The sequence below is a fragment of the Primulina eburnea genome, chromosome 12 (genome assembly GCF_022965805.1).
Source record: "Primulina eburnea isolate SZY01 chromosome 12, ASM2296580v1, whole genome shotgun sequence".
Taxonomy (NCBI): Eukaryota; Viridiplantae; Streptophyta; class Magnoliopsida; order Lamiales; family Gesneriaceae; genus Primulina; species Primulina eburnea.
In genome coordinates this window covers 31,092,054-31,110,646 of record NC_133112.1, presented here as the reverse complement: position 1 = coordinate 31,110,646, position 18,593 = coordinate 31,092,054, and the positions used below count along the sequence as shown (strand labels likewise).

Below are 18,593 nucleotides of genomic sequence, written 5' to 3'. Positions count from 1 at the left end.
GTAAAAATATGATCCTCCATAACATAATGCAGCAATTGAGGTACCCTTAATGTATCTAATGATCTTCTTAAAAATACTCCAATGCTCTCGTCTAGGATTCGTCATATACTGACTAATTGCTCCCACTACTTGAGCAATGTCAGGTCTTGTACAGATCATGACGAACGTCAAACTTCTCACTACTGATGCATATGGTACTCGAGATATCTTAATCCATCTGCTTCACTGCTAACACACATTTCGAAGGATAACTTCAAATTAACAAGAAGCTGGTCGAGATTGCTATCTTGCTTGTTGAAGCATTGCAAGACTTTCTTCAAATAATTTTTGTGGGAAAACCAAATCTTTGTGTTAGTTCTGTCTCGGTGAACTTGCATCCCTAGAATCTTGTTTGTTGGTCCAAAGTCCTTCGTATCAAATTACCTAGCCAACTGTGTCTTCAATCCTTCGACCTGATCTTTGTTGGGGCCTGCTGCCAAAATGTCGTTCATATACAACAGCAAAATGATATAATCTTTACCAAATCTCTTGGAATATGTACAAGGGTCTGCACTCAATCTGTTGTATCCAAGACTAATGATATAGGAATCAAATATCTTGTATCAACATATCGGCACTTGTTTGAGACTGTACAGTGATTTGTTCAACCTGCTAACTAAATTCTCTTTGTCTTTTTCCGCAAAATTTTTTGGCTAGATCATATAGATTTCTTCTTCAAGATCTCCATGAAGAAATGTTGTTTTCACATCTAGCTATTCTAGATTTAGGTCATACTCGAGCACAATGACAACATTACTCTGACTATTGTAAATCGAACCAGTGGAGAAAATATTTCATTGATGTCAATGTCTTCTTTCTGAGCATAACCTTTTACCACCAATCTAGCACGATACCGCTTTACTTGGTTATTGTCATTACACTTGATCTTATAGACTCATCTGTAACCAATTACTTTTCTCTCTCATTGTAGTATAACAAGATCCCGATTTTTATTCTTTTATAATGCCTCTAATTCTTCTTGCATTGCTATCTTAGGCATGTTTTGACTTTTACACTCATATCAAGACGTTGACCTATAATGTCCAGGGTCATCAGAGCCCGTGGTTCCCATCGGACACTATAACTCTCGATGTCCAACCTGTCTACAATACATAACAGGTCTGAGCGGCCCCAATATACGAGGTACATTTCAAAAGATATCAGGTCCAACATGATATTTCATGCATAATATGCCAAAGCAGTAAAACATGTATCATGCAACATATAAATATGCAGCATATAATTGTGTATACTAGCTTGGATATCTCAGTCAGTACATCACGTACTTCACTAAAACAATCTAACAGAAAGCTTACTCGTCTAAACCTAAACAATACCAACATAATGAAATCACTATCAAACCAGATCCTGAATTACCAAACATGCTTCAAATTTCTTTTTAATGATCCTTACATCACTATTTAAGGCTTTAGGATTATACATGTGTCCGTCGTCAGCCCGCTGATGATGTCTCGATCTGCGTCCCAGTTCACCGACCTCTCCTATAGTCGATACTAGCTCTGAAACTTTCAGACACCAAACTGCCCTAGAAAGTGGCTAGAAAATCTAAGGTATGGCTAGAACTCAAGCGAGAGCAGCTGAAAGAAGCAGTGTAGGAAACAAATAAATATGCAATTTGCTTCCATTTATAGGATGTGAAAGGATTTTTATTCCTTGATATATTTTTATTTTTAAAATATATTTAATGTTTTGCCTTTCTAGACATGAGAATGATCTCGAACTTATGATATGATCTCGTGTAGATTTAATATTTGATATGACTCATAATATCTCAAAGATATGATATCATAATATCCTTAAGATATGATATCCTTATTTTAAAAAGAGTTTGTTTTCTAATGAAATTGTTTTTCCATGTTTAATAGGACTCAAAAAGAGAAGTTGAGAGAGGGTAGACGAGATAATATAAAAAAGAAAAAAAGTTCGTGAGAGACGGTGTGGTTGAAAGAGTTTTCGAGATCGAAGCAATCTCGTGCCATTGTTAAAGTGTTGCTGGGAAGTGCTGACATCATCTGAAGACAACACCTAATCATTGTTTTGATTGGTGTGTTGATTTTTGAAAACTTTTTACTTCTCGTTGATGCATCATCTGTATATTGGTTATACGGTTTGTTAGAGGTTTAGGATGCAATTTGTTACTCGCCTTAATAAGGGAGTTGTTTTATTCTTTCAGTAGTATTGGTGTTTATAAACATACAAATTTTTTCTAGTGAATAATTTTGCCCTGAGACACCGCACAAGTATTTTATACTTGTGCATAATTTATATCTCGTCTCTCGTTTTGTTATCATTCCAGTTGCGTGTTAATGTGTTAAACTATAATTTCCGCTGCATGTTGTCGTGGGTGTTACAATACCTACGCACAACACCTACATTCTGATACACACAACACTCACCTTCATCACATTTACACTGTGGAATCGGAACTTTCAATTGGTATCAGAGCCTCCACTTGACGACTACTAAGTGAGATCTTGTTTTGTTTTGTTCTCACAGTGAAAAAGGATTATGGAAGTATCAAAAAACATTGTTTTTAGACCTCCTGTGTTGGATGGATCAAACTATGCTTTGTGGAAAGTAAAGATGAGGGTTTTTATTAAATCCATTGAAGAAAGAGCCTGGCAACGTGTTCTTGATGGTTGGAGTCCACCAAAGATTGAGGATGCTGATGGAGACACTCGGCTCAAACCTGAAAGTACATGGACAATCGATGAAGTGCAAACTTAAAATTTTAATTCCAAGGCTCTCAATGCTATATTGTCGTCTGTTGACACAAGGATGTTCAATCTAATCACCAATTGTGTCTGTGCCAAAGAAGCTTGGGATATACTTCAGAAACATTGTGAAGGATCCGAGAGTGTGCGCAAAACTAGGCTAAGGATGGTGGCATCAAAATTTGAAAGCTTGAGAATAGAGAACAAGGAGTCTATTCTTGAGTACGATAGCCGTTTGAGACAACTTTCTAATGAAGCTCACAGTCTTGGAGATCCCATGTCCAATGAAAGAATGGTGAACAAAGTTCTAAGATCTCTTTCTGAGAGATTTAATGTCAAAGTTTGTGCAATTGAAGAATCTAAAGACACTTAAACAATCAACCTGGATGAATTAATGAGTTCTCTCAGAACTTTTGAGATGAATCTTGATTTATAAAAGAAGGATAAAGGAAGACAATAGCCCTTGAGGTTTCAACCAACTCTTATGATGAAATTCTTCAAATATCTAAAGAGGTGAATGAGTCTGATCTAGGTGAAGATTCTATCTCTCTAATTACTAAGAAATTTGGTGATTATCTGAAGAAAATGAGAGAGAAGAAGAAAATTGGACAAAAATATGTGTTGCCCAATATCACCACTTCTGCAAAAGCTCAAAAGTTTACTCCTATGAAGGGACAATTTCGACCAAGGAATGAATTGCAAATCCAATCAAATGTCAGAAATCTGGATTCAGTGCAATGTAGAGAGTGTTCTGGATTTGGACACTATGCCAATGAGTGTGCCAATCGACTTCGGAGAAACAAAGGACATGGCTGTCACTTTGAGTGATGAAGAGTCTGATGATGATCAAGGATCAAATGAATCTGAAAATCACACTTCGTTGTCTGCTGTGATCAAGGAGAAACATTTAATGCAAATCAATCCTTTGGGTGTTGCCACAGGTGTTGCAATACCTGGTCGCAACATCTCTTCAAATTCAGTGTGTCTTAATTATACAACCCTTGGTGAATCAAGTCATTCGAAACCCAAGAAGTCGATGATGATGAAGTCACTCTGGAAAGTGTGCAGACAATGTATGAAGAATTGTATGAAGACTGGATCAAAAGAAATAAATTAAATGCAATTCTCTCCAAAGATAACACTGAGCTGAAGTCACAAGTATCACGACTTGAAGTAATCTTAAGCAAGAAAGATCTGGAATTATGCAAAGTCAAGGAGGAGCTTGAAGAAGCAACTCAAATTCTTGCTAAACTTAATTCAAGTTCATCCAAACATGATTCACTCTTGATGATTGGAAAGAATGACAAAGCTGGACTTGGTTATACGAATAACCTGTTTGAAATTGGAGAATCTTCCAATATTGAAAGAAAACCAACTGTCTTTGTCAAATAAAGTGCTGAAATCTCGAATGCTACACACACTGAAAAAGGTGTTTCATCAAAAAGGAAAATATTTACCAAGAAGTCCAAGTCCAGGAAACGCCACTTTATCTGCCACTATTGTTTTAGACCTGGACATATCAAACCCTATTGTTTTAAACTGAGAGATGACTACAAGATATGGGAATCTGAACAGGTGTTGCCTCAGGTATTGTACAACACCCGGCGCAACACTGCCAATAGGAAACCATCGGTAAAAAGGGTTTGGGTGCCAAAGGCTAATATTCAATGTTCTGTTATCTATACTTCATTAAAGACTAACATTGCAGGAATATGGTACTTTGACAGTGGCTGTTCACGCCACATGACAGGTTCTAAAGACCATTTGATTGATTATGTTGAACTGAGGAATGGTCATGTGACGTATGGTGGTGGTGCTAAAGGAAGAATTGCTCGGCAAAAGGACCTTGAATGTTGATGGATTGCCTAACCTACACAATGTACTTCATGTCGAAGGACTTAACTCAAAATTAATCAGCATAAGTCAACTTTGTGATGATGGTTTACATGTTAAGTTTGATAAAGACAATTGTGAAGTTTTTGATAACACTAATACTTGTATTTTGACATGTACAAGTTCTGCTGACAACTGTTATCAACTTGGAGAGGACCTTGTGTGCAATCATTCAAAGGTGAGTGAATTAAACTTGTGGCATCAAAAATTGGGTCATGCAAACTTCAAGACATTAAAGAACCTTGGTAAGTACGATGCTGTGAGAGGTATGCCTAATTTATCCTCTGGAATTCCTTATGTTTGTGGTGCATGTCAAAAGGGTAAGAAAACACGTGTTCCCCATCAAGTGTTGCAACACTTTGGGACAACACGGTGTCTTGAACTCTTGCACATGGATCTTATGGGTCCAATGGAAGTGGAAAGCCTTGGAGGTAAGAAGTATTCATTTGTTTGTGTGGATGATTTCTCTCGTTTTACATGAGTAAGCTTTCTTAGAGAAAAATCCGACACATTTGCTGCTTTTAAGAAATTACATGTTAAGATTACTAATTTACATGATTTGAGGGTTGGTAAAATAAGGACCGATCATGGTAAGGAATTTGAAAATTCACACTTTACATCATTCTGTGAAAAGAGGGAGGATAACTCATGAATTTTCTGCCTCTAAAACTCCTCAACAAAATGGAATAGCCGAAAGGAAGAATAGGACATTGCAAGAAATGGCTAGGGTCATGTTGAGTTCAAAGAATATTTCGAAACGATTTTGGACCGATGCCTTAAACACAGCATGTCATATTTCAAATAGTGTGTACCTAAGGAGTGGTTCTACTATGACATCCTATGAAATTATCATGGGAAAGAGGCCAAACCTAAAGTACTTTCATTTTTTTGGGTATGTATGTTATGTTTTAAATGATCGAGACCATCTTGCAAAGTTTGATTCAAAAAGTGATAAGTGTTTATTCCTTGGTTATTCATCCAATAGTCGTGCATATCGCATGTATAATCTTAGAACAAGAATGACTATGGAATCTATTAACTTTTTTTTGATGATCTTGCAGATCTAACAGGAAAAACAATCGAGGATGATGTTGATGGGCTACTGAACATGAGTGAGACACTGCCTAACACAGATGTTGTACCCGTTGTTATAACACCTGAGACAACACCTGCACTGGCAGAATCAAATGAAGAACCAGGAGAGAATGCTGTAAATGATGATGATGTAACCAATGAAGGGATTGATATTCCCAGTAAGATTCAGAAAAATCATCCATCAACCCAGATCATTGGAGAAGCATTTGAAGGAATACAAACTCGAAGAAAGGAGAAAGTAGATTATCGAAAAATTATTGGTCTGGTATGCATGACTTCCGTGTACTCTCAAGTAAGTCATTCTTGTTTTGTTTCGCTCATTGAACCCAAAAATAATAATGAAGCCTTAAAAGATGAATTTTGGGTCAATGCGATGCATGAGGAACTTGAACAATTTGTTAGGAATGATGTGTGGGATTTGGTTCCTAGACCTAATAATATGAATGTTATTGAAACCAAATGGATTTTTAAGAACAAAACTGATGAATCTGGAATTGTTGTGAGAAATAAAGCAAGGTTAGTTGCTCAAGGGTATACACAAATTGAAGGGATTGATTTTGATGAGACATTTGTCCCCTGTTTCCCGAATTGAATCAGTCCGTCTTCTACTTGCCATTGCTTGTCACATGGACATAAAACTATATCAAATGGATGTGAAAAGTGCATTTTTAAACGGTATTTTGAATGAGGAAGCTTATATAAGCCAACCTAAAGGATTTGAAGATCCACACCACCCGGACCATGTCTACAAGTTGAAGAAGGACACTTTATGGACTGAAACAAGCTCCACGAGCATAGTATGGCAGACTTACTGAATATCTACTTGACTTAGGCTTCAAACGAGGTGAGGTTGATAAAATCCCTTTTTATTCAAAAGTCGAAGCATGATATTCTTGTGTGTCAAATTTATGTGGATGACATCATTTTTGGTGCTTCTTCTCAAAAGCATGTTGATGATTTTGTTAAAAGCATGTCTACCACATTTGAAATGAGCATGGTAGGAGAATTAAGTTTCTTTCTTGGATTGCAAATTAAACAATTGCATGATGGTATTTTTCTGTGTCAATCCAAGTATGCTAAGAATTTGGTAAAGAAATTTTCTGCCGAGAACACTAAACACATGAAAACTTCAATGGGGTCGACTGAAAAATTGTCTAAAGACGATGTTGCCGCAGGTGTTGACAACACCTAGTATCGCAGCATCATAGGCAGTCTTCTTTACTTGAGTGCAAGTCATCCCGACATCATGTTAGTGTATGTTGTGTGCCAGGTACCAGGCTGATCCTAAAGTCACTCATTTAAAAGCTGTCAAAAGAATTTTGAGATATATAGCTGGAACAGTTGACTTAGGTTTTGTGGTACACCAAAGAAACAAACACCAATTTAGTGGGTTTTAGTGATGATGTTTGGGCTGGAAACCTAGATGATAGGAAGAGTACCACTGATGGATGTTTTTATCTTGGTAACAATTTGGTGTCATGGTATAATAGAAAGCAAAATTGTGTGTCTTTGTCCACTGTCGAATCTGAATATGTTGCAGCTGCTAGTTGCTGCTCACAACTCTTGTGGATGAATCAAATGATTAAAGATTATGATTCAACAATGACACCTTAATTGTATACTGTGACAATTCAAGTGCAATTGATATTTCAAAAAATCCAGTACAACACTCTCGAACAAAACACATAGACATTAGACATCATTTTATTCGAGATTTGACTGAGAAGGGTACAATTCGAATGGAATTTATTGGAACTGAGAACCAACTGGCTGATATTTTTACAAAACCATTGGATTTCAAGAGATTTTCCAATCTCAGGAAGTCTCTCAGCTTGTATGCTCAATGATCACTCACGGATGTTGTCCGGGGTATTACAACACCTGTGGACAACATTCATCATGCATGTGCATTTTATTTTAGGATGCTAGACGTATTGCATTCATCATGTTTTGTGTGATGCCTGTACAAGTGAAGGATACTGAATGGTGTGCTCTCAGTTGAGAATCAAATTTTCTCTCAAAATTTTTTAAAGTGTGGATTATGCTCAGTCTAAGTCATTAAGTAGTTGAGGATGTTCGTGTATCACATGATCTTGTCCAATGTGAAAAATGACTTGGAAAAATCTTGAGAAATAAGGTGAAACATAGAAAAGAGGAGAAAAATAGAACAAAAATTTTAGAAGAAAATGGAAAAAGCTACCTAGAGGAGTCCAATGAAGACCGTTCTTCTAGAGTGAGAGCTACCATGTGTGATTTAAAAATGTTCAAGAAAGTTTGAGTCCAAATTGTGAGTGTTGCCAGGAGGTGTTACCAACACCCAAGTACAGACAGATCACAGTTTGATCACATGCATGAGTATTTCATTTTTGATCGTATTTTAGGCATAAATTTAAGTCATTCATTCTAATGTTGTGTGAATTGATCAAGTCCAGTGGGCTATCAGATTTCAATTCATGAAATACGAAAAAAACCATAACCGACTTAATTTTGAAATATCTTGATCTCTAACTGTTTGTGGGTTAATTCGACATGGTGTTTTATTATGACTGATTTCTTGAGATAATGATTACACTGTCTCAGAAAGTTACCGTTGGGTGAGAGTAAAAATTTGGTTTGGAAAGGTGCTGAAGTTGCGGCTCAATAAAATGTTACCGTTGGAGGGTTGTGCTTAAATAATTAGGAATGGATGAGGATTAACTTTACCGTTTATTATTTTCCCTCACATTCTAAAAATTCCTCCTGCCATCACTAGTCTTTTTTTTTTGCGCAAACTATCTTTGTGATTCGCGATTTTCTGTGTTCTCCGAACTACACTACTTCTTTTGTTCTTGACTTCGCAGATGGCTGGCTTCGATCCTCACGACATTAGGAGTGAAATGGCTGCAAACATGCGTGGAAAGTCACCTGACACAACACCCACAGTCGAAGCCAATGTTGAGGGGATGGGAATTGTGGCTGTGCCAGAAGAACCAATTCCACTGGAAATAATCGCCCCTGGTGAACCTGGGAACGAGATCAACGTTGAGAATACACCGGACTTTGAAGCCCTGAATAAAGCTTTTCCCCCTGCTCTTATGCGCCGAAGGTCAAAGAGACAAACAGGGTTCGATCCTGACTTTGTTCCAACCAAGAAGCCACGGGCATCTACCTCCTCAAATCTTCTGGACCCCGATTTCTCATCTGGAGATGACTCCGATGATGATGATTTTGAGTTGTTAGCTCGCCCCAAACCAATGTTACTGCAAGGGAACTCAGTTCTACTTCTGATGTTCAAAAGCAAAACCCAGTCACAGATCCATAAAATGTTGCAGAAGGAAGATTTCCTGCTGAGCCTGAAGAAGATGAACAATCTCTGGCCGAGTTTCTTGCTCAACTTAAAGAAGAAAAGGCTGCCAAGAAACAAATTTCCAACGATGATGAGCCTGATTCAGAAATGATGAGGGAATTTGAGCAAAACAGGCCTAGAGCTTCTGATGATTCCTCTTCATCTTCTGTGTCTGATTTTGAGTCTGAGGAACAAGATGATGTTGAACCTGAAGATGTTGGCTCTGAAGAAAGTGAGTCTTCTGAAGATGGTGCTGCTACTGCTGCCGGTGTTGAAGTAGATGTTGACAACACCGAGCACAACATTGACTCTACTGACTATGATTTAAGTAAGTATTTTTCCCCCAAGTTCTATTCTGAGGATGCTTTGGCATTGTGGCCCCTGTTTATTGAGAGAGAGCTGATCGAGGAGAAAAATATTGATGTTGCTGCATATGAGAAACACAACTTAATTGAGTTTTTAAAGAACCGAAGGTTGATCTCCACTGTCACTACTGTTATGCCCTACTGCCGCCGTGTTGTGTTGGAATTCTACTGCAATCTCCTGGGCAGTGTTGGAGATGAGCAATCAGGTGAAGTATGGGAGAGTGTTTTTTCGTGATCGTATCTACAAGTTCACACCTTCTGTGATCAATGCATTCTACAACACTCCTGATGTTAAGGAAGTCGAAGAGGAACTGGACATAAATGTTGTAACCTCTGTGCTCACTGGAGGCCTGATCAAAGTGTTCCCTGACCATCCCAAGAAGTTGAGTGCTGCCAATCTCACTTCTTTCTTCTCTGTGCTGCACAAGACCTCAATTTGGAATTGGACACCATCAACCAATTCTACTACTGTGACTAGATCTCAGGCCCTGGTATTGTTTTCTATTGGTACTGGAAGGGCCTTTAACTTTGGAAAGCTGATGTTCAAGACAGCATTGCAATATGCTGAAGGAGACTTCAAGAAAACCAAGCTGCCCTACCCTTCACTGATTTATGGAATTTTGGAATCTCAAGGTTTCATTGAGGATATTGATGAAGATTATTGTCCTGTCGGAGATCATCTGAAGATTTCTCCTGCTTATTTCAAAGGCAACAGAAAGATCGATCTGCCTTGGCTAAATTCTAGTGTTGCTCTGGATGTTGGCAACACTGACGATACAACATCTGAGCCTGTGCCTGAGACTACTAAACCGCCTCCTACAAATGTCCCTCCTACTGGTTATGTAACACTGTCTATCTCCTACATTCAAGCTCAAATTGCCTATGGACGACAACAGATTGAAAATGCCAAGAAGACCATTGAACATTATGAAAATCAAGTGGCTGATTATGAGCTTCTGCTGGATGTTGGTGTCCATTCTGGACAAAAAGGGGGAGTAGATACAGCTGGACCAGTGGAGCAAAAATGGCTGATGATGATGATGTTGGCAGTAATGAAAGATAAGGAGATTTTGAGTTTTCTTTCATTTTTCTCTCTTGATGGTTTTAGTACTTTAGTTTTTTGTATTTTTCTCTGATCTTAGTTTCTCCTGATTAATGAACTGCTTCGATGGTATGATTTGAATGTTGCATCATCTAACATACAATTACTATGTTGTTTCAGGGGAGGCCTAACGATAGAATTCAGGGGGAGTCAACTAAAGTTGGTTGAGTCACTGATTTGCTAACTCAGGGAGAGTTGAGCCGTATAACCATTTTTGGATTGTTTTGTCCAGAAAGGCAAAAAGGGGGAGATTGAAAGGATTTTTATTCCTTGATATATTTTCTTTTTTAAAATATATTTAATGTTTTGCCTTTCTAGACATGAGAATGATCTCGAACTTATGATATTATAATGGCCCGAAAATTCATGTTTGAAAATATGCGGAAAAATTAAAATTTTTCTTTTAAAAATAATCAAAATTGCCTCATTCACAAAATCAACTGATAAATCAAGTATAAATGTTCAAAATAGCAGCGGAAGAAATCATTACTCGCCAAAATAACAAGTTAAAGTATCCAAAAACTGATAAAAATTGTTTGAGCATAAAAATGGCAAGTGCTGTAAATGAGGTCCTCGGGTTCCACTACTTCCGACCCAAGCTAGCTCACTGGTCCCCGCCCTCGGTCCCAACATCATCAGTACCTACAACAATCAAGTCTAGTGAGCCTAAAGACTCAGCATGCATATATCGTAAATAGCAAGTAACTGAATAGTAAAATTTTGCATGATTTAAAAATATCATGTCATAAGGCATAATGTGAAAATAACTTGTCATGAGCAATTATAATACGTGCATAACTGAACTGAAAATCATAGTGAAAATGTTTGCTTGTTGGAGCCATGTACTGAAATAGCATGTAATAATTTTCTGGTGAGATTATGGTCTACGCAAGTGGCCCCTGAACTGAACTGAATTGAACTGACCGGTAACTGGCGACCGGACCGGTAACTGGGGACCGGATTTAATAATGTACGTCTGATCAGACAACTGCCACAGTATACTGTGTGAAACAACTGAACTAACCGGTAACTGGCGACCGGACCGATAACTGGCGACCAGATTTAGTAATGCTCCCATGACCTGGTAACTGGCGACCGGATGAAGTAATAATCTCATGATAGTAAAGTGGCCACAAGCAATATCGCATAAATCTCAAAATGAATATTTTGCACGTGATATAATTAAATAACATCATTAAATATGAACAATTTCGATCTTCTTGCATTAAAATCATGTACTTGCGATATTTAAAAATACCTATATGGCTTGATTGAAGAGTGAAAGAAGATATAAACATGCCTTGGTTTGTTTTGACAGAAAACAAACGAAATGACGATGCGGCGCGGCGGAGACGAAGTGCTCTTCACTTTCTTACTTTTTATCTCTTAATTCCTTTAAACCAAGCATGCACCATAATTATTATAATAGCGAAAAAAAATCGTAAACGTGATGCATGATCATTTAAAAATATCATGATTGTGCTCAGGGCAGCTGCCAGGACCAAATTCTCACCCCGGGTGTAAAATGACCATTTTGCCCCCTGAAAACCCAAAAATTATCGTTTCAACCCTGGACCTCTAAATTGACCCGAATCTTACCAAACTCTTTATAATGTCCCAAAACATTTTTAAAAGCATTCCTAGACGTAAACTCGGCCCAATTTATAACTTAACCAATTTTTTTTAAAACTTGGACCGGAGTCCCGGTTTTAATCTGAATTGACTCGAAACCCAACCAAATTTTTCCCAACCTTATGACATACTTAAAACACTCAATTGGCAGCCTGAAAATCCTCAGAACATACCCCTAGACTCCCCGGCCATCACTAGATAATGTGGGTGGAAAATTGGCAATTTACTCAATTAGTTCACTAATTGATTACTATCCTCATTCACGTCCCTAACCTCCTACCGACCGTTCCAGCCATGACTCGACCTCGCCTAGACTCTCCTAGGACCCTACTGGACTCACTTAAACATAGCCTACAGTCCCATGCAAACTGAGAAGCATTCGCACTTGCCATCCACCCAACAACACTCACTCGCGGCCAAACCCGATCACCCGACTCCCAGCGGTTCCAAGGGCAAGACCAGGAGGTGGTGGACCTCCCCTAGCCTCGGTTGGACCCTCTTGGATCGAGCCTCATCATGGTTCAGCCCCTGCCCGACTGAACTATCCCAAACCTTACACCAAACCACCCGACACTCTAGCCACAGGCGCGATCCTCTCAGATTTCACCAAGTGCCTCGAAACACCATAAACACAGCAACTTTGTCCCTAGAAAACCACAAATCGGCAGCCCCCTTGCAGCCAAGCACAAAAACGTGAGTGTCAAAGCATGAAATGCACAAAGACATGTAAAACCGAAAGCCCTTCTTGCTCAAGCTTGGATCGAATGTTTTCTTGCATGAATACACACATATATCAGTAATATGAACATGGGTGATGCAAAAAGGATGTTACAAAGCGTGCCTGATGGTTGCTTAAGGAAAACGATCGAGGGATCACAACCGAGGATGAAGCTTCGTGCTTGAAGTGAAGGAAAATGGTATCACCGACACTCAGCAGCAGCAATACACGAGAGGAAATGTGAGTGGAGGAGGTGGGCGGCTACTGAAAACTTAATTAGGTTTAGTGGGGAGCTTAGGGAGATACTTTGGTGTAAAATATAGGGTTTAGGATTAATTAAATGTGCCTTCAATGCTAATCAAAAGTTTAAGAAAATATTTAAGTCTAATAGGTTTAAAAATGGGCCCATTAAATCCAAACGCACTCCCGAAAAATATCTCGTGTTAGAAAGATTTTGAAAATAATAGCCGAATCCCTTAAAAAGTCCTCCGATTTGATAAAATTTGCGTACCGTAACAAATAAAAATCCTGCTGGTAAAAATACCCAAAAATTCCCTTTTTTTTTGAAAAATACTCTAAAATGTTTTAAATAAATTTATAAAAATAACTCGTGTAATAAAAATAATTTTTCTGAAAGTTCTCCGCTCTCCGTTCCTCGTTCGGACGCAACTTAAAAATCTTAATGCACGAACTTTTAAAATTTCATGAAACAAATCCTATCATGCATGAATTATGCTTAAAATGCATAAAAATAATTAAAACATAAATTAATGAAATAAACATGCATTTAATGCTTTAAAAACAATTAAATAAAATACCAAAGAAGTTTAATAGCTTGCATGCATGCCAACTTATTTTTTTAAAAAAAATATATTTACTAACATGCTAAATTACCACTTCTTAAATAAGTCTTTATTAACCTATCTCAATACTCCATCTCCAGTCCGGCCTCACTTATTTAACTGAAAAGATAACAATTAAACTACTGCGTAAAATAATTAACTTTAAAGAAAAGCATTTAAATAATCATGCAGTAAAATCATTTTAATTTAAAATTCTAGAATTATGCATGACTTATACGTAGTCTAATTTACGGGTTCTACAGATATGATCTCGTGTAGATTTAATATTTGATATGACTCGTAATATCTCAAAGATATGATATCATAATATCCTTCAGATATGATATCCTTATTTTAAAAAGAGTTTGTTTCCTAATGAAATTGTTTTTCCATGTTTAATAGGACTCAAAAAGAGAAGTTGAGAGAGGGTAGACGAGATAATATAAAAAAGAAAAGAAGTTCGTGAGAGACGGTGTGGTTGAAAGAGTTTTCGAGATCGAAGCAATCTCATTCCTATTGTTAAAGTGTTGCTGGGAAGTGCTGACATCATCTGAAGACAACACCTAATCACTGTTTTGATTAGTGTGTTAATTTTTGAAAGTTTTTACTTCTCGGTTGATGTATCATCTGTATATTGGTTATACGGTTTGTTAGAGATTTATGATGCAAGTTTGTTACTCGCCTTAATAAGGGAGTTGTTTTATTCTTTCAGTAGTGTTGGTTTTTGTAAACATACAAGTTTTTTCTAGTAAATTATTTTGCCCTGAGGACACCACACAAGTATTTTATACTCGTGCATAATTTATATCTCGTCTCTCGTTTTGTTATCATTCCAGTTGCGTGTTAATGTGTTAAATTATAATTTCCGCTGCATGTTGTCGTGGGTGTTACAATACCTACGCACAATACCTACATTCTGATACACACAACACTCACCTTCATCACATTTACACTGTGGAAACGGAACTTTCAGGATGCATCCGAACTAGTTCAGAAAATACGAATAAATCTTATTTGTCACGTGTCAGAATCTCATTCGTCTAGTTGGATTTTTCGGCATAACGTAAGCTGAAATAGATTGGGTTGTCCATTTTAAATTCAGTGGAACCCAACAGGTTGATTCTGAATTATCAATTTTTTAATAATGCTTAATTAACAACTCTTTATTAATCTCTTAGTATTTCATTTAAAATAAAGATTCGGATCATTACATTCTATCTTCATTAAACAGAGAAGAAAACTACTTTCAATATATGTATATATGTATATATATATATATATATAGGATTTCATAAGTGGTGTAATATTATACAATCAAAATAAATTTCAATAATAATTATAATTTACAAGATAAATAAAACAAATCTTTAATAAGTAAAATAATAGAATGACCAACTCTATCAATTAGAAAACCGTATGGTATGAAAGATGAGATGGGATTTAACTTAATTGCACCATATATTGTTTGCTCAAGTTTTATAATAATTAAATTAAAAAATAGATATGTCATTGTTATTTTTAAATTTATTATTTCATTTTTTATTATATCATCCAACGAGTAGAGGTTTGCAAAAAATCACTTCATTTAAAATAATCAACGGGACCAAATTAATTTAAACTTTGGGTTAGGTTAGTTCGGTTTTATTTTAACAAAATAGTTAATAGTTTGGTTTGGTTTCCATTTTTAGTAAGACGAATGTTTGGTTAAACCAAACAAATCGAAATTTTTATTTAAAAAAAAAATATTGTATTATTTAATTATCAAATAAAGTTTACTATGATTTTTAAAACTGTTCCTAAAATTCAATTATTCTGGTTATCAATCAAAATAATTGATTTTTTTATTGGTTATGTTTATATGATTTTAGTACCAAACTTTGGTTGATTCGAATTATTAAAAAAAACCAGTTAGTTCAATTTTAAGAAGTCAGGTTCGATCGATTTTAACAGAATAATCACTCGTAGCGCCATTAGCTCAACAATATCATGACTATTTACATTTATAATTTTTTGGAAAAACTTAATAATTATTCGTTCAAGGATACAACAATATTGCTACAAAAATTATTTAAAGACAAAAGTCCCAAATTGTAAATTAGTTTTTTTTTTTTCCCTCAAACTTGTATCGTGAGGTTTTAGTACTCGCACAGCTCATGAAGCTTTAGTGCAAAACTTACAGCGCCACGCCAGTTTTCCCTCTCGGTCTCATTCCCACGTAACGTAAAGAAGCCAAAAATCCCAAACTTCGATAATTCACTTACTTTTCACGCCTCAAAATCAAGAAAAGGTTCTACACTTCGGCCCTCTTCACAGAATTATTTAATTCTTCGCATTATTAATCGATGAATTCTCTTGAAATTGCTTTATAATTGATCTCATTCTCACCTCCACCCAGCTTTTATTGTGTGTTCTGCTCATTTTTCACGTGAAGGTCCCCTTTCCCTCGTGTTTCTTGATGTCACTGATATATAAAATCATGTTGACTTTTTGGGTTGTTACTGAAATGTGTAGTTTTGTTTGGTTTTTTTGGATCCAATGGCCTGCGGCGAATGCTTTCAGTGGTATGATTTAGGTGCTTGTAGGTCAGGTATGAATGGTATTTTTTTCTTCATGAGTAAGGCTTGTTTGGAGGGTGATAGGTTTAATTAATTTCGTTGGGGTTGTAGATAAAGCAAGAATTGTGAAAAATGGAGGTGTCGAATGGGCCAAGTCCCAGACACGGCATAATTACGATAAACAGAGAGCAAAATACTATTCGACCGGATCACCAGTTTCACTCCACGAGTGCGTTGGAGATTTTAAGGGAAACGGTGAGGATTCTAAGGTATAATTTGTCGGGTTTCATGGCCATTGCGGCAGTGTTAATTTGTCCAGTTTCAGCCGTGTTGTTGTCGAACTTGTTTATAGATCAATCCCTTGTGAAGAGACTGACTGTAAGACTATTGCTTGTTGCAAATTCTAGTGGACTCCCTATCAAGCCTTTTATCAAACAGTCGTGCCAAAAGTTGTCGGAATCCGTCGTTTCTGCAACAATGTGCTTCCCATTATTCGTCACATTGTCACTTCTGTCGAAAGCAGCTGTAGTTTACTCTGTCGATTGTACGTATTCAAGGAAAAAGTTCGATTCCTCGAAGTTTTATGTGATTATTTCCAAGATTTGGAAGCGTGTTTTGATCACATATCTGTGGGTGTGTGGTGTGATCTCTGGCTGCATCACATTGTTCCTCGTCCTTTTAGTCGTAGTGAGCAGCGCATTTTCTGTAATGGGATTCCCACCAGACCTGATTCTATATCCTGCTATGGTAATAGGATTGATATTCTCGGTCACTTTGGCGAATGCTATCATTATTTGCAACATTGCGATTGTGATCTCTGTTTTGGAGGATGTTTTGGGGCCACAGGCCTTGTTAAGGTCTAGTTCATTAATCAAGGGGCAAACTCAAGTCGGTCTCTTGTTATTTCTTGGATCGACAATTGGAATGGCTTTTGTGGAGGGTCTATACGAGCACAGAGTGAAGACTTTGAGCTATGGAGATGGCTCTTCCAGGATATGGGAAGGGCCTCTTCTTGTCGCAATGTATTCTTTTGTGGTGCTAGTAGACTCAATGAATAGCACCGTTTTCTACTTCAGTTGTAAATCTTATCGCATGGAATCCGCAAATGAAGATAGTGAGCCGGTTTTGGAAGCCCCGACTCTTCATTCAGGATCAACAGTTACTCAATGAAGTCGTTTTCGATTTTCGTTATGGTATGAAAAGTTACCAAACTATTTATCGATGTCGTGGAAACTGAAGAATAAAGGTGTTGAGAGTTAGAAGATTGGATCATTCATGAGTATATTGTTCTTGGGAAGATTTCTTAAATCTTCAGTACTTGCAGATGTTATAGTGCGTGTATGATATTTTTTGGATCTTTTGTTGTTTATTTAAAGCAACAATTCGTTTTCTTTGTGTATATGCATTCAATGATTCTTTGCTCCTCGTCCAAGTCAACCTTCTGCCAAATTTCAACATTAATCAATGTTTCTTATTTCAGAAAGCAGATCACGATGGATTTTTTATCTAGAGTTAGAAACATAAAATCATGTTTTTTCAAAAAAAAAAAAAATATATGAATAAATAAATCAGCTTCGTCATCATTCGCAAAAATTATAACGAGTAGAAACAAGACTCAAATTATTTAAATTTTTAACAACTCAACGGTCATGCTTCCTTCTCAAGAACTATATTCTTTGCTATTAGAACATAATGATATTGATATTAATTGTGTGAGAATCAAGCGTTTATGAGATCACCATGTAAGATAGATCTCTATATTTTACCTGTCCTCTCGCATTGAAATCCATTGTTTCTAGTTTCAGCTGCAATCATGTCATCCCACAACGTTAACCTCTGCGTAGTATTATTCGATACAACCCGTGTAATCAATGCCAACTGTCTCCACTTCTTAGCTCTCTCACTTCTCTTTGTCCTTATATCTTTGTCCACATCGTGTATCCTTCTTCGTCGAAGCCCACGCCTTCTATTTCTAGCTATAGTCATATTTTTTCCTCCTCCTTCACGAGTGTGCTCTGGGACGAAATCCTCCTGATGATAGCAAAATTTTATCTTGAGTTCGGTCTGGTGAACGGGTCTTCAAATCTTCCAAGCTTTGGGGTTGGGTCAGGTCAGGTCGATGCTAAGGTCGGGCTGGTGCTCAGGGGTCTGGACAAACAAAAATACGGTTAGGGGGACAGGGCTGCCAGAGATGTTTCTGGTGTGATCCATTCGATGATTAAGTTAGTGATATGATTATGAATGCAAAAAGCAAAGTGCGATATATTAGTGCTGAATGAGCGAGATAAAATC

The 18,593-nt window shown here is 37.0% G+C and overlaps 1 protein-coding gene across 1 annotated transcript; it reads left to right on the top strand.

Moving 5' to 3' along the window:
• The first annotated feature begins 15,936 nt into the window (after nucleotides 1-15,936).
• Nucleotides 15,937-17,699, top strand: LOC140807438 (uncharacterized). Its single transcript, XM_073164276.1, has one exon. It carries the CDS (start codon nucleotides 16,434-16,436, stop codon nucleotides 17,469-17,471), a length of 1,038 nt encoding a protein of 345 aa, XP_073020377.1. The 5' UTR covers nucleotides 15,937-16,433; the 3' UTR covers nucleotides 17,472-17,699.
• The last annotated feature ends 894 nt before the right edge of the window (nucleotides 17,700-18,593 follow it).